Source organism: Myotis nattereri (assembly GCF_964212035.1).
Source record: "Myotis nattereri genome assembly, chromosome: 8".
In the NCBI taxonomy this organism is placed as follows: Eukaryota; Metazoa; Chordata; class Mammalia; order Chiroptera; family Vespertilionidae; genus Myotis; species Myotis nattereri.
Genome location: NC_138083.1, coordinates 30,848,657 through 30,862,778, shown reverse-complemented (window position 1 = coordinate 30,862,778; position 14,122 = coordinate 30,848,657). Strand labels below are relative to the sequence as shown.

At 43.4% G+C, this 14,122-nt stretch overlaps 1 protein-coding gene across 1 annotated transcript in view; it reads right to left on the bottom strand.

Annotated features, from left to right (window-relative positions):
• DNAAF9 (dynein axonemal assembly factor 9) overlaps positions 1-14,122 on the bottom strand; it is a gene marked incomplete at its 5' end in the record, with an annotated part of 132,958 nt that overhangs the window by 39,695 nt on the left and 79,141 nt on the right. The window contains 3 exons of the mRNA XM_081097454.1: positions 514-602; positions 1,665-1,811; positions 2,634-2,737. Of these exons, the coding sequence (XP_080953580.1) occupies positions 514-602; positions 1,665-1,811; positions 2,634-2,737 (340 nt within the window). The remainder of the gene's footprint in view (positions 1-513; positions 603-1,664; positions 1,812-2,633; positions 2,738-14,122) is intronic.

The window sequence follows — 14,122 nt, the reverse complement described above, 5'->3', positions numbered from 1 at the left end:
ATGGTTCGATTCCCGGTCAGGTTTCAGGCTTAATACCCAGTGTGGGGCATGCAGGAGGCAGCCGATCAATGATTCTCTCTCATCATTGCTGTTTCTCTCTCTCTCTCCTTCTCCCTTCCTCTTTGAAATCAGTAACAATATATTAATCCCTATGATGCACATACTTTACATAACTTGTTCTGATGTGTTCAAGCCAGAGTCCTGTGACAGAGTCAACACTTCCAAAACAAGCATCTTGCTGACTTAAATAAAATGCAACTGGTGTGCCCGCATAGGAAGGCTGGCCTGAAACCCCTGGTAATACAATGGGTTTCTGATTCTTGGTGGATTTCATCTTTCTTGACTTTTATTTCCCCAAGGGCTCTTGCTACCTGCAAGTTGGCAGCACTAAAGTGACTGTGTTGGCCCTTTTAGAAGCCAAGACCCCTGTGTTACATAACACAAGTCATCCTGCAGAGAGAAAGACATGCACGACTTAGGAAGCAAGCATAAACACTGAAGGCAGCCACTTACAATTTCTTTTGTTCCACAGATAATCCATCTTCCTGGATCACTTTTAAAGACAGCCCTGAGTTAGCCTGCTGTTGCCAGAGGGAGAAGACCTAAACAAAACAGAATTTGAGCAAAGAACACTTGAAACCCAACAACAGGATATGGAACCCGCATGGGGATTTGATAGTTGTTGAAAATCTAGGCTGTCAGTACAGAGACAGACCATCATAACAAACAAGTCTGTTTCAAAAATAGAGACCTGAAGCAATTTTGTTCTCTATTTTTCAAAACTATAATTTCTTTCTGGGTTCCTCTCCCAGGGATTCTGCTCCTTCAGAGGCCAGGAAGCACAAAAGAAGGTGCTGGATAACAGGTTCTGGCAGAAGTGGCATGTCCTTCCCTGGTGACAGGCCAGACAGAAGGAGTGGTTCAAGCAACTCCTGTCTGGAGGCAGAGGGATGGCTGAAGAGAATCTAAAGGGCTGCTGCCATGTTCCAGGTTGAAAGAAGAAGCACAAGGAGGTAGGAAGGACCAGCAAGCAGTCAGAGGGAGACACAGGCTGGCCTGAGACGCCATCTGCAGCCACGGCCAGCTCTTGTCTCCTCCACGTTCTGCGAATCTGTCCTGAGGGAGAGACACTGTCCTCTCATAAGCTGCTCCAATCACCCCTTTCCAAGGATTTCCACCACCATAAGGCTGGCCATCTGTTTGACTTTGACTATTCTTGGTCTCTAAGTGGGTTGTATAATTCTCAGTGAGCTCCCTCACTCATGCAATCTGTGCTGAGTGCCTATAATAAGCCTGCCAGGTGGGACCATTCACAAGGGCAGGGCTCTGAACCATGGGGAGGGAGAACTTGGGGTGGGGCAGAGAGCTCTAATCCAGTAGGTAGGGCCCAAGAATTCAACCAAGTAGCTAAAGGGAAAATAAGTCTAATTAGGATTTAAAGGGACAGGAAGATTTTTCTTAGAAGCTAAAAAGCCTTTTGCTCAGTTCCTTTAAGTTCTCAACTCTTAACGTCAAGGCACCACTCCAGAACCCAAAGGGATTAGAAGCAGCCACCCGACCAGCCTTCCCAACACTCCCTCTCATCACTTCACTGAGATGCTGCCTTACCACCTAAACTGCTAGGGGGAAGAGTAGTAGTTTTGCTCACTAATGATTGATGTTACCTCTGGGTAAAATGCTTGGTAGATCTTTGATTTGGGGAAAAGGGCAATCATCATAAAATTGCTTGAACCATGGAAATGAACTGGGAGATGAGGAAGTAATGAGCTTCTGAAGTGTACCAGAAGGACAGCAACAACACTGGTGGAATCCTAAGAGAAAAAAGAGGGAGCATCAATGAGAAAAGCTATTTGCATAATACCAGCCCTCACGACTACTATCAGACACATAAAATGAATTTTAGTGAAATGATTTTCACATTATGTGATTTTACTGGGGTTCAATAATAGATGTGCTTTCCAATACCCAGTATACAAGATATAGGAAGCACAAAGGTGTTTTTTTCCTAAAAATGTCATCTCAAAATTCATTCTAGGGTACTTTAAAAAAATATATTTTTATTGATTTCAGAGAGGAAGGTAGAGGGAGAGAGAGATAAAAACATCAATGATGAGGGAGAATCACTGATCTGTTGCCTTCTGCACGCCCCTTACAGGGGATCAAGCCTACAACCTGGGCATTGCCTTGACTGGGAATCAAACTGTGACATCCTGGTTCATAGGTCCATGCTCAACCACTGAGCTATGCCGGCTGGGCAGGAAGCAGCTCTTAGATGGGTGAGCTTTGTGTTCCTGGGTAGGAGGCCATCTGGTAGAGGCCATTGGAAGCCTTCTTCAGCCCACTTTCTTATCCTCTTTGGGATGAGTTAATTACCCATGGGTAGCTGCTGGCCCTCCTGACCCAGAAGCCCCTTGTAGCTAAGCCCTTTACAGAGCAGCAAGGTTGATGAGGCTTAGGGCCCTGAGAGTGGGCATGCCTCTCCATGGTCTCCCTGCCTGCCTGCCTTAAAGGCAGTGCTGATTCCTGATACCTGACCCATGGTGGTAGAGTGAGGACAAAGAGTTATTTGGTTTTTCTCTCACAAGTGGAGTATCTTTCTGAACACGAAAGCCACAGACTGGTAAAATACCTACCCCATCATAGAATGAAATGGAATTCATGTGATCCTTGGAAATGATGATGCTTCCATGATGACGGTGAGAAAACAGAAGGCCGCTAGAGAAGAAATACAATTTCCCTGGAAGGAAAACAGAGCTGGTCAGAGCTGGAGGGCTGGATCCTGGGGGCCAGATTCCAATGTCCTTCTTGTAGGTATGAGAGTTGTAACCACAGAACAGTGTCTGTATTGCTTCAGTTCTATGTTTTTATTCTGAGCCCTGCACTCTGGAGAAGCCAATGTACCCTCTTAGAGTCTCAGAGATAAATGAGTCATTAGATATAATCTCTGCATGAGAATTAGAAAAAAAACAAGTGAGTAAGTTATCAGCTGATGGGGAGAGGCAAAATTCACATTTACATACGGGTGTCTTCCAAGGAAACATACTAAAAAAGACTCAGTATGTCTGCTCCATTACTGAGTTTATAGGTGCCCCTTACTCCTATTTTGGCAGAAGCTGGTTCAGCTTTGAAGAGACCACATGCCTCACTTAAGGCCCAAGAAGGAGCACCAGGGTCTCAGTTGAAGGACTAATGAAGGGTTGCCTAAGGGCCTGTTTCTAGCAAAGGAAGATTTGAGTTAGGCAATAACTTGGTTCTCAGACTCTGAAGGCCTGATGTTCTGTTATTCACAAAAGCAAAATAGGTGAGATGTGAACAGTGGATGTAGGTTCTTAAGTACAAGGATTCAGATCTCAGGAGAGATGCTGTTTCTGGGATGGCCAAGGTCATTCATAAAGCTCAGTATGGGCTCTATGCGGTAGACCACAGAAAGATGACAAGTGTTAAGGCTGGGCCTGAGCTTACTTTGAGACCCAAATGAAGCACTCAGAACACCCATAAGACCCCTGGGTGAAGTTGTTTTCTGGAGCTGGTCCAAGCTGGATCCTTCTGTTTCTATAACCGCCTTTCTTTCCCTGTTTTCACATATAGAGAAAAGAGAAAGTACTTCTTGGAGTTCAAGGCACAGGCTTGGGAACACTGTCATTTATATCTTAACTTAGTGATTCCTTGAGCTTTAGCTCTAGGAAAGTAGCCTCAAAACTCTCGAAGTTGTAGTGATAAGAGCAAAGGCCAACGTGGGGAATTTGGAGACTTCAACTTTTTTTTGTTTGCTTGTGTTTTTAAAAAATATATATTTTTATTGATTTCAGAGAGGAAGGGAGAGGGATAGAAACATCAATGATGAGAGAGAATCATTGATTGGCTGCCTGCACACCCCACACTGGGGATTGAGCCTGCAATCCGGTCATATGCTCTGACCAGGAATTGAACTGTGACCTCCTGGTTTATAGGTGGACACTCAACCACTGAGCTACGCCAGCCGGGTGAGTGTGTGTGTTTGTGCATGCATGTTAACAGGAATGGGGAGAAGTGGAGAAGATGGAGATAGTTTTTAGGTAAAAGAGGAAGGTTTGGAGCCTGCATATCAACGAAAGAACAAGATGATCAGCCAGAAAGAATTAATGCCAACCTTACCATCTGTGGCAGCAGCTGCCAGAGACTAGCTAGCCCACTTCAAGGCATTCAGGTTCAAGCCCTGTAAGTCTCCCACCTCTAACAAGTAAAGCCTGGCTTCCTTTGCACAAAGCCTTGCCCCAGGGCCCTCTTGAGTAGTGGCTACCACGCCCCAGCCTCATCCTGTACCAACGCCAGGGTTCCTCTCTGCTGCTCCTAGACCATTCCCCTCCATGCTGGCACAATACTTTCATTTCCTTCACTGCTCACATCTACTGCCCTCCTAATCAGTCCCCAACATTTCCAACAGCCTCTGAATGTGCTCACAGTCTTCTCTTCCAAAGCCAACACTCCCATTCCTTCTGAGAGATCAGGGGATGGCTCACAACACGTTCTGGCCTCACTGTTCCTCACTCCCAACTCCACAGCAATAAAGCAGCACCCAGAACATCTTAACCCCTGGAATTTTCAGCTTCTATAGCCTACTCTCTGAATTAGCATCCCATTATCCTTTTAGTTATTATTACTCCAAAAGCCTCATCTTCTGATGTCACTGAGCCTTTAAAGCTTCCAGTCCTCCTATTTTCCCCTATTGCTCAGAAATTTCTATGTTTCCTTTCATTCACATCCAAGGCAGATCCCCCAGAAAGGATCTGCTTTTAATCTCTGATTTTACTTTACTACATACCAAGCATGTCATATGCATTATAGTTTTCCATCTTCACATCAATTATAAGAGAAAGAATTCTTACAGGATTGATGGGGAAACTTTAGAGAGATTTCCCCAGAAGTACTTGATGGTGGAGCCAGTATTCAAAGCACAGTTTTGTCTGATGCCAATGCACTTTGGTTCTCTCACCCCTTTTCCCTTCACTTTTGCTCTTCCAAAGACCATGTGTGGCTAATATGATCATGGGCCTTCTCTGCTTCCTCAACCTCAACAAGCCCACAGTCTTCCCAGCAGTCCATCCACTGCTGTTTCCCAACCCCTTCCACCAACTCCCCAAGACCTTCAACACTCTCTGAACACCACAACCACACCAATTCCTACCACAAGATGTCTACCTACTGCTTACAGAGAAAAGAGAATCAAAAGGCATCAGGAGATAGAAACTGCTCCCCTACCTACTGCTTAGTATCTGTACTCTTCCAGATCCTGGGCAAACCTTCCACCTGTGTACCTCTAATGTGAAGTTTCTCAGAAACAAGTCCAGTACCATTCACTCCTGGACAAACCTCAAAATCCTCCTAAAGCTTCCAGAAAAAAGCAGATACGAGAATTTGCATATTCCAAGTATTCACTGGAAAGATAGGGAAAGAGGTAGACCAGGCAGGTCATCTCTAGCACTTCTTCTCTAGACCAGTGGTTCTCAACCTTCTGGCCCTTTAAATACAGTTCCTCATGTTGTGACCCAACCATAAAATTATTTTCGTTGCTACTTCATAACTGTAATGTTGCTACTGTTATGAATCGTAATGTAAATATCTGATATGCAGGATGGTCTTAGGTGACCCCTGTGAAAGGGTCGAACGCCCACCAAAGGGGTCGCGACCGACAGGTTGAGAACTGCTGCTCTAGACTCTGAAGCCTCAAAACAAAATGGAAAAGAGGAAGACAGAAATTCACAAGACAGCGCTAAAAAAGCACTCACTATGGCTCCTGGCCCAGGGCAGAGACTCTGTAAACAAGAACTGGTTTTAGTACTGGTGCAGCTACGCCTCTGGCTCTGGGAGCAGTAGCCTTGTCATTATTCTCAGGGCACACATGAGATAACTGAAGTGACTCACTGGGTGGCCCGATGCCAGTGCCCTGGTTGGTCTCTTAGATCCTAATCCACTTTTTGTAATACCACTCTGGTATCTGCTCTGGCTTCGTGGCTGTCAGACTATGGTCTGAAGGGACATGCCTTTGTAGGGGTTTCTCAGTGACCAGAGTAGCCAACTCCTGATGAGATCTTCCTGGCTCTTTGTCTCGTCCCTGGTGCCCTGGATGGATGGGCTCTGTCATTCCTTCTCCACTCTGTGAATCTGAAACCCAAGTGAGAGAATGTTCCTCCTCACTACCCAGAGGCAGCCGGGGATGCAGCATGGTTCTGCCTTTGATTGACCTCTGCATTCTCAGGAGTCCAACAGAAGAAGGAGGAGCCCTCAGGGCAAACAAAGACACCAAATGCCAATGAAGAATTTGGCTTTTCCTCCTTTGGACAACTGGCTGTACAAATAAAAATCCACTTATGGTCCAACCTGTGTGAACAGGGAACATTTATCACTGTCAGGGAAATATTATGATGTAATGGCTGAGTAATTTTCATTCTCTGTGTGTGAGAGTGTGTGAAATATACACACATGGTTTAACAAAAAGAACCCAAACAACAACAAAACCCCAACACCTGTCCTTCTGTGACTTGCTTACTTTTCTCAACATCCAGCCAGGTTATAGGTACAGTACTACACAGTTGTACAGGGGTGGGCACAAGTAGGTTTACAGTTGTTCATAAGGAAAATAATACAGTAATTGCCCTAACCGGTTTGGCTCAGTGGATAGAGCATCGGCCTGCGGATTCAAGGGTCCCAGGTTCGATTCCGGTCAAGGGGCATGTACCTTGGTTGCGAGCACATCCCCAGTGGGGAGTGTGCAGGAGGCAGCTGATCGGTGTTTCTCTCTCATTGATGTTTCTAACTCTCTATCCCTCTCCCTTCCTCTCTGTAAAAAATCAATAAAATATATTTAAAAATACAGTAATTAATAAATAATACAAGAATAAACTCTGTTTCATGTACTCACAACTATAAACCTACTTGTGCCCACCCCTGTATAATTCATTCATGTTCAGCACTGCAGAGAACATTCTCTTTTAAAGTATCCCTCAACAAGGGAACACATGAGATGGTGCAGAATGAAGGCAGCAGATAGCGGATGACCACTGCCTGGGCCTTCCCATCACAGGAAGGTGAAACTCAGGTTAGCCACCAGAGTTCTCAGAATGTGTCAATGGCCCCACATGTTAATGGGACCAGAGCCCCTGTTTCTCATTGCTGAACAATCTCTGTCCAGCAGAAGAAAACACCCTAAAATCTCTAGAGCACTATAGGGAGCATGAAGGAGCAGCCTGAGCGTCAACCAGCCACTGAGGTCAAGTGATATTAAACAAAGGTGCAAAGGCAACTCAAGAGAAAGGAGTCTTTTCAACAAATAGTCCTGGAAAAACTGGATATTGCTGTGTGAAACAATGAACAACCACCCGTACCTTGCACTGGATTTTCTGCTCATTCCCACCAACCCAGTGGAAGACCTCATACTTCACAGGGACATTAGGCAGAGTACTCAGAAGGATTTTGCCTCAGGAGTGGGGTAAAATTAGCCCTAATTAAATGCTGCTCTGCTTTCTGCCTAACAAAGCTTAAAAGCAAGGCCCAGATGAAAGAACTGGAAGAAAAATACATTAAAACAATCATTAAAACTGTATGCCATATGTTCAAAAAGCTAGAAGACTGAACCATGTTAACTTGAGACATAAAAGATGTAAAAAATATCTAAATCAAACTCCTAGAGGTAAAATGTACCATGTCTGAAAAGGATAATACATTGGATGAGGTAAAGGACATTAGATAACTGTTGAGAGTTTAGCTAAGCTACTCCATAGTACTGCTGCCTCAGCATCCATTTTGTTTAGCCAAGTGGCCTACAGGGCCCTCTAACTGACAATAGCCTCCTTATGCAAGCGCATGCCCTAGATAATAGCCCGCAGAGTCACAAACAAATGTAAGTTCCTGATGTGATTTCCCCACGAGCTCTAGTGATCAAAAGTCTCTCCCCATCTTAGTGCCCCTCCTGTGCACTTTAGATAAGAACCCTGTGGAGCTTACTAAGAACCCACTCTTTCAAACTTGAATTGGACAAATCTGGCCTTACTCTGGGAATCCCAAAGCACTCCACTCATGGACCCTGTTAAAGGCATGTGCCCAGGTCCTGTCTCTCTCTCTCTGCCCGCACCCTGCCTTGCCCTCCCTGTGTAGCCCCCAAGGCATGCCCTGTGCTTCCTCCAGGACCTGTGAGTACTGTATTAAACTACTCGCCCTCGCTGGTTTGGCTCAGTGGATAGAGCATTGGCCTGTGGACTGAAGGATCCCGGTTTCGATTTCAGTCAAGGGCACATGTCTGGGTTGTGGGCTCGATCCCCAGTAGGGGGCGTGCAGAAGGCAGCTGATCCATGCATGATTCTCTCTCATCATTGATGTTTCTATCTTTCCCTCTCCCTTCCTCTCAGAAATTAATAAAAATATTAAAAAAAAGAAAAACTCTCCACTTCAATTTCTTTCTTGAGCTTTTGTTGAACTTGGCTCACCATCTAGCACCCTGTGCTTCACATAACAAATATTAATTTAATAAACATAACAACAATGGAGAAGGTTAGTAAATTAAAATACATAAACATAGGAACTATGCAAAATACAACAAAGGAGAAAGCTGATTGAAATAATAGTACAGAGATCAGGGAGCTGTTAGACAACTTCAGGCAGCCAATATATGTAACTGGAACTCCATAGGGGAGGGAACTAAAGAAATAATGGCCAAAAAAACCTTCCAAATTTGAGAAAACTATAAACCTATCAATAAGAAGCTAAATGAATCCCAAGCACAAGCAACATGAAGAAAACCACACCAAAACCGCACCACATAAAAATCAAATTGCTTAAAGTCTGTGATAGAAAGAAAATCTGGAGTGAAAAAAACCCCCACTTTATTGCAGCAAGGAACAAAGATAAGGATGGCAGATTTCTGCTGAGAAACAATGCAAGCAAGACGACAGTAGAGTGGAGCAACATCTTTATAGCACAGAAAGAAACTGTCTACCTAGAATTCTGTACCAAGTGAAAACATCTTTCAAATGTCCCAAGGGGTGGGACCTGAAATGGCTGTGAGGCAAATCCTCTTACCAGGAAGCAGCAACAAAACTGGACAACTATTTAAGGCCTAGGAAATGAACCGAAGTTGTACAATAAAACTGAGAAGCATTATTTGAAAAATTCTACAGAAGCTTGGTGAAAACAGTGGGCATCTTGATGTTTTATTATGGGGTTATTCACACGATCTCCCCTCCAGCTCTGTGGTCTTATGAGGGAGAAGGGCAGGCCTCCTGGAAGGGTTAACTTTATTTGGGCAAAACACAGAAAATTCTGTACTAGGGATGTCAAAACTGATAGCAATCAAAGTGGCAAATATTCAGGGAAGACCAACATACTAACAAGGCAGAGATTTCAATGCTAGTGGGTGCAACTAGTCAGAAATGGAACAGGAAAATCAGGGGACTGAGATAATAGATGACAATTATGTTTTTATTAAAAAGTAATGACATCCCAAAATGGAATCACTTTTGGTAACCCATGTCACCAAAACATCTATACATATAAAAGCCCAGTGACTGGAATGATGGAACGACCAGAATGACTGGTGGCTATGATGCACACTGAGGCAGCCAATCAGCCTGATCCAGGCCCTGATTGGCCTCCTCGCCCGCCCCGGCCTGCCTCACCCCCGATCAGTCCCCAACACCCTGATCAGAGGCAGGGCCAGCCGGCCAACTGCTTGCAGCTCCTCCCCCCCGCTAGCTGGGGCCGATGGGCATCCATCGGGGCGGGCCGGCCAGATCCCACCCATGCACAAATTCGTGCACTGGGCCTCTAGTCACTTAATAACTAACCTAATTGTAGTTTTAGCCTTTCCCAAGAGTGGAATTTTAAACCAGTCTGGAATTTCTGATCAACACTAGTGAGGTAATCTGCTTGATAAGACCTCCTGCTAAGGGAAGGTGTCCGCTTAAAATAATCCACTCTTTTTAACTTTTAGTCTCATCCTCTTTCTGCCTATGAAAACCTTTTATTTTATACAGTTCATCAGAGCACCCTTCTAGTTGCTAGATGGAATGCTACCCAATTCATGAATTGTTTAATAAAACCAAGTAGATTTTTACACTTACTCAGTTGAATTTTGTTCTTTAACAATACAGCAAGAAAGATAGGTTGTAAGGCACCTTCTGGTGCCATGTACACCAGGAGACATGTACAAAAATGCTCATGACAGTGCTGTCTCCAAGAGCAAAACCCCATAAAAACCCCAAATGCCCATCAAGTGTCAAAAGGATAAATAATACATTTTCATACAAAAAAAATCCTATGGAGCCATGAGAGTGAATGAACTATATGGCTACATACACAATCTGAACAAATTTTAGGAACAGAATATTGAGGAAAAGAAGCAAGTCCCAGAACACACACAGTATGATTCTATTTGTGTTACACTGAGAAACCAGACATTGTTTAGGGATCCAGGCATATGCTGTAAACCTCCAAAGTGGGCTCCTGAGGATTAGATACTGGGCAGCCTGCCTGACCAAGGTCAGCAGGGTAGGGACGAGAAGGGCATGTGAAGGACTTGAGAGAACAGGAAGCTGAATAACAAGGTGTCTCATGATAGCAGAAGTCACTAACCAGGGAAGGGAAAAGGTTCCAGAGCTGGAAGCATCAAGAGAAGGGATTTAGACCTAGACTACCTGACTTTAGACAAGTTTTCACCTTCAAACTCAGGGTATAAAGAGCAAACACAGTAGTACATGCTGAACAGCCTCGTAAGTGCCTTCAGAAAATGGAAACAGATAATTTTCAAACTCATCATAGTCTCAAACAGAGGCAGATTTGCCAAGACACTAATGACACCTAAGTTTCAGGACCCCTCACCTGCTCAAACCCCCTTCCAAGGCCCTGAGAAGAGCCCCTAACCATTTTGTTATTTTTCCTTAAAGAGCCCCAACTGGTATAAACTTCAAGCCTCACAACATTGACCTGAATCCCAAAATGGTGAAACATTAACACACAGCCAGAGGAGACTCCTGTTTAAATTCTCTGCTCCTACTGAATTTTCCTCCTCATGAAACTATCTCCAAATTTAAACTACATTTCCCTCAGGAACTAAAAAAGTATGAAAAAATCTAAGCTCTCAAAAGAGTGTGCCTAACAAGGCTCCAGAAACCCCTGGCTGTGTCCTTTATTCTTGTCTAGAGATCTCAGGATACACCGAATCTTGCTGGATAACTCAATGCAATGTAAGATTATTTTTATACAAGGCCCTTTGCTAAGAAGGTACAAACTAATTTGGCAAATATCTTTGCCAAATATTATCACTGGCTCAACTATGAGAAAGCACAAACACCTCTGTGTTGTGACCACAACCTGCCTTTATGACACTGCAATCTTGCCCAAGGCTGGCAGCACTGTCACACGCTCCCTGCCCTCAACAAATGTCCCGAACTCTGGAGTCTTCTGCTGCAGGATGGAGCAGAAATGCAGGGATTGCAGCACAGGCACAGTAACACATGCTATTCCTTATCACTCCGGCGTTTTGTGGAGCACCAGAACTCCCTGTGCTTTGTTTTCTATGTTAATGGAGGAGCAGGAGCCGAATCACTGATCTGAGGACAGGGAGAGGAACCTGCCATCAGACAGAATTATTTTCAAGAACAAATTACCCAGAAAGAGGATTTGCTTAGTGGAAGTTGAGAAATTTGTAGACTAAGTCACAACTCTTCCTCCCCAAAATGGCTGTATCTAACAGGGGAAGAGCAGAACTCATTAAAAAATGTTATTTTGAGGAAACCAAAAAGGAGCATGAATTCCCATGAAATCCATGCAAGATCAACAAGGTTTTTGAGAATTTTATATAAGCAGAAACACTGCCAGAAAGGTAGAGAGAGTATGAAATGAGGTAGTTAGATCCCCAAAATTGTACTGGTAAGAACCAGACTCATAAAAATACTCAGTTACAAAGTGTCATCTTCATGAAAAAGGAAGGATGAGAGAGAGAGAGAGAGAGAGAGAGAGAGAGAGAGAGAGAGAGAGAGAAAGAGAGAGAGAGAGAAAAGAAGGATGACAGAGGTGTAGCCACTAGCCCAGAGGGTAAGAGTTTAGGAGGGTGGAACCAAGGGCCCAGAGGGCAGAGTTAAAATTCCTGGGGGACTATTTCCAGGCCTTGAAAACTAATCCAGGAACTGGAGTTTGTCCAGCAGGATTTCAAAACTGCCTTGGGCTGGTGACTCCTTTTTATCTTCAAATTCCCCCCTTCTGAACCAGAATGTCTATAACTGTTATCATATGCCAATCCCATCTAGTGTGTTGGGAGGGTTGGGGCAGGTAACTTGTCTCTAATTTCACAAGTCCACAGACGGAGAGGAATTATGTTCAGGAGTGGTACTCAATGGATTACACTCCAGAGCCTCATCTGTCCCTGATTAAGATACTTTTTTTTTTTTTTTAATTCTTTTTCCCCTTCAATTTTGAATGATAGCCTTGCTGGATAGAGTATTCTTAGACTCAGTCCCCTGCCCTGCATCACTCTCTATACTTTCTTCCATTCCTTTCTAGTCTGATGTGTTTCTGTTGATAAATCATTTGATAATCTAATGGGCGATCCCTTGTAGGCAACTCTCTCTTTCTTGCAGCCTTTAAGATTCTCTCTTTGTCATTAACATTTGCCATTGTAATTATGATGTCTTGGTGTAGGTTTTTTTGGGTTAATCCTATTTGGGACTCTCTGTGCTTGTGTGACTTTCTTCTTCCTCAAATCAGGGAAGTTTTCTGACATTTCTTCAAGTAGGTTTTCTAACCCTTGTTCTTCTTGTCGTTTTGGCACCCCTATCATATGTATGTTGCTTTGTTTCATGTTGTCCCAAAGTTCCCTTAGGCTCTCCTCCTGCCTTTTAATTTTTTTCTCCAATTGCAGTTCATTTTGGATGTATTTTGCTGCCCTGTCTTCTAATTCACTAATTCAGTCCTCTGCTTCTTCTAATATACTGTTGAAACCTTCCATAGTGTTTTTTATTGTATCTACTAGGTGTATCGGTTAATAATGTGGATTTTTTTTCAATAGATGGAGTTACACATATGTTGATATATATGCGATTTGATATGTATGCTATGTTGTTGTATTGATAACAAGCTTCAAAACTTCCTATGTCAAATTTTCTGAAGGTGTTAACATCAAAGGTATTTTTACACTTAAAAATGTCCAATTTTGTGCCAAAAAAGAGAGCATTTGTGGGAAGTTTTAATTCATTACTTTATTTTGAAGAAAAGTGCTGCTGAATACTTTGGGAAGTTTATGGTGAACATGCTCCATCTCAAGATACTTGTGAACGTTAGTGTAAACTCTTTAAAAGTGATGATTTCAATGTGAAAGACAAAGAACATCCAGGTCAACCGAAAAAGTGTAAAGACCAACAATTACAAGCATTATTGGATGAAGATGCGTGTCAAACTCAAAAACAACTTGCAGAAAGATTAAACGTTGCTCAGCAAGCAATTTCCGATCATTTACAAGCAATGGGAAAGATTTTAAAGGAAGGAAAATGGGTGCCACATAAACTGAATGAAAGACAAATGGAAAACTGAAAAATTATCAGTAAAATGTTGCTTCAACGGCATGGAAGAAAGTCTTCTAAAAATATTTTTATTAATTTCAGAGAGGAAGGGAGAGGGGGAGAGAGATAGAAACATCAATGATGAGAGAGAATCATTGGTTGGCTGCCTCCTGCATGGCCCCTACTGGGGACTGAGCCTGCAATTCAGGCACGTGCCCTTGCCCAGAATCAAACCTGGGACCCTTCAGTCCGCAGGCTGATGCTCTATCCACTCAGCCAAACTGGCTAGGGTGAAAGAAAGTCTTTTTTGCATCGAATTGTGACTGGTGATGAAAAGTGGATTTTGAGAATCACAAATGCACAAAATCATGGGTTGATCCAGGTCAACCATCAATATCGACTGCAAGGCCAAATTGCTTTGGAAAGAAGACAATGCTCTGTGTTTGGTGGGATCAGGAAGGTGTAGTGTATTATGAGCTTCTAAAACAAGAAGAAACCGTTAATATTGATTGCTACTGATAACAAATAATCAATTTGAACCACACTTTGATTGTGAAACGACCAGAATGTGCCAGAAGACACGGCAAAGTAATTTTGCT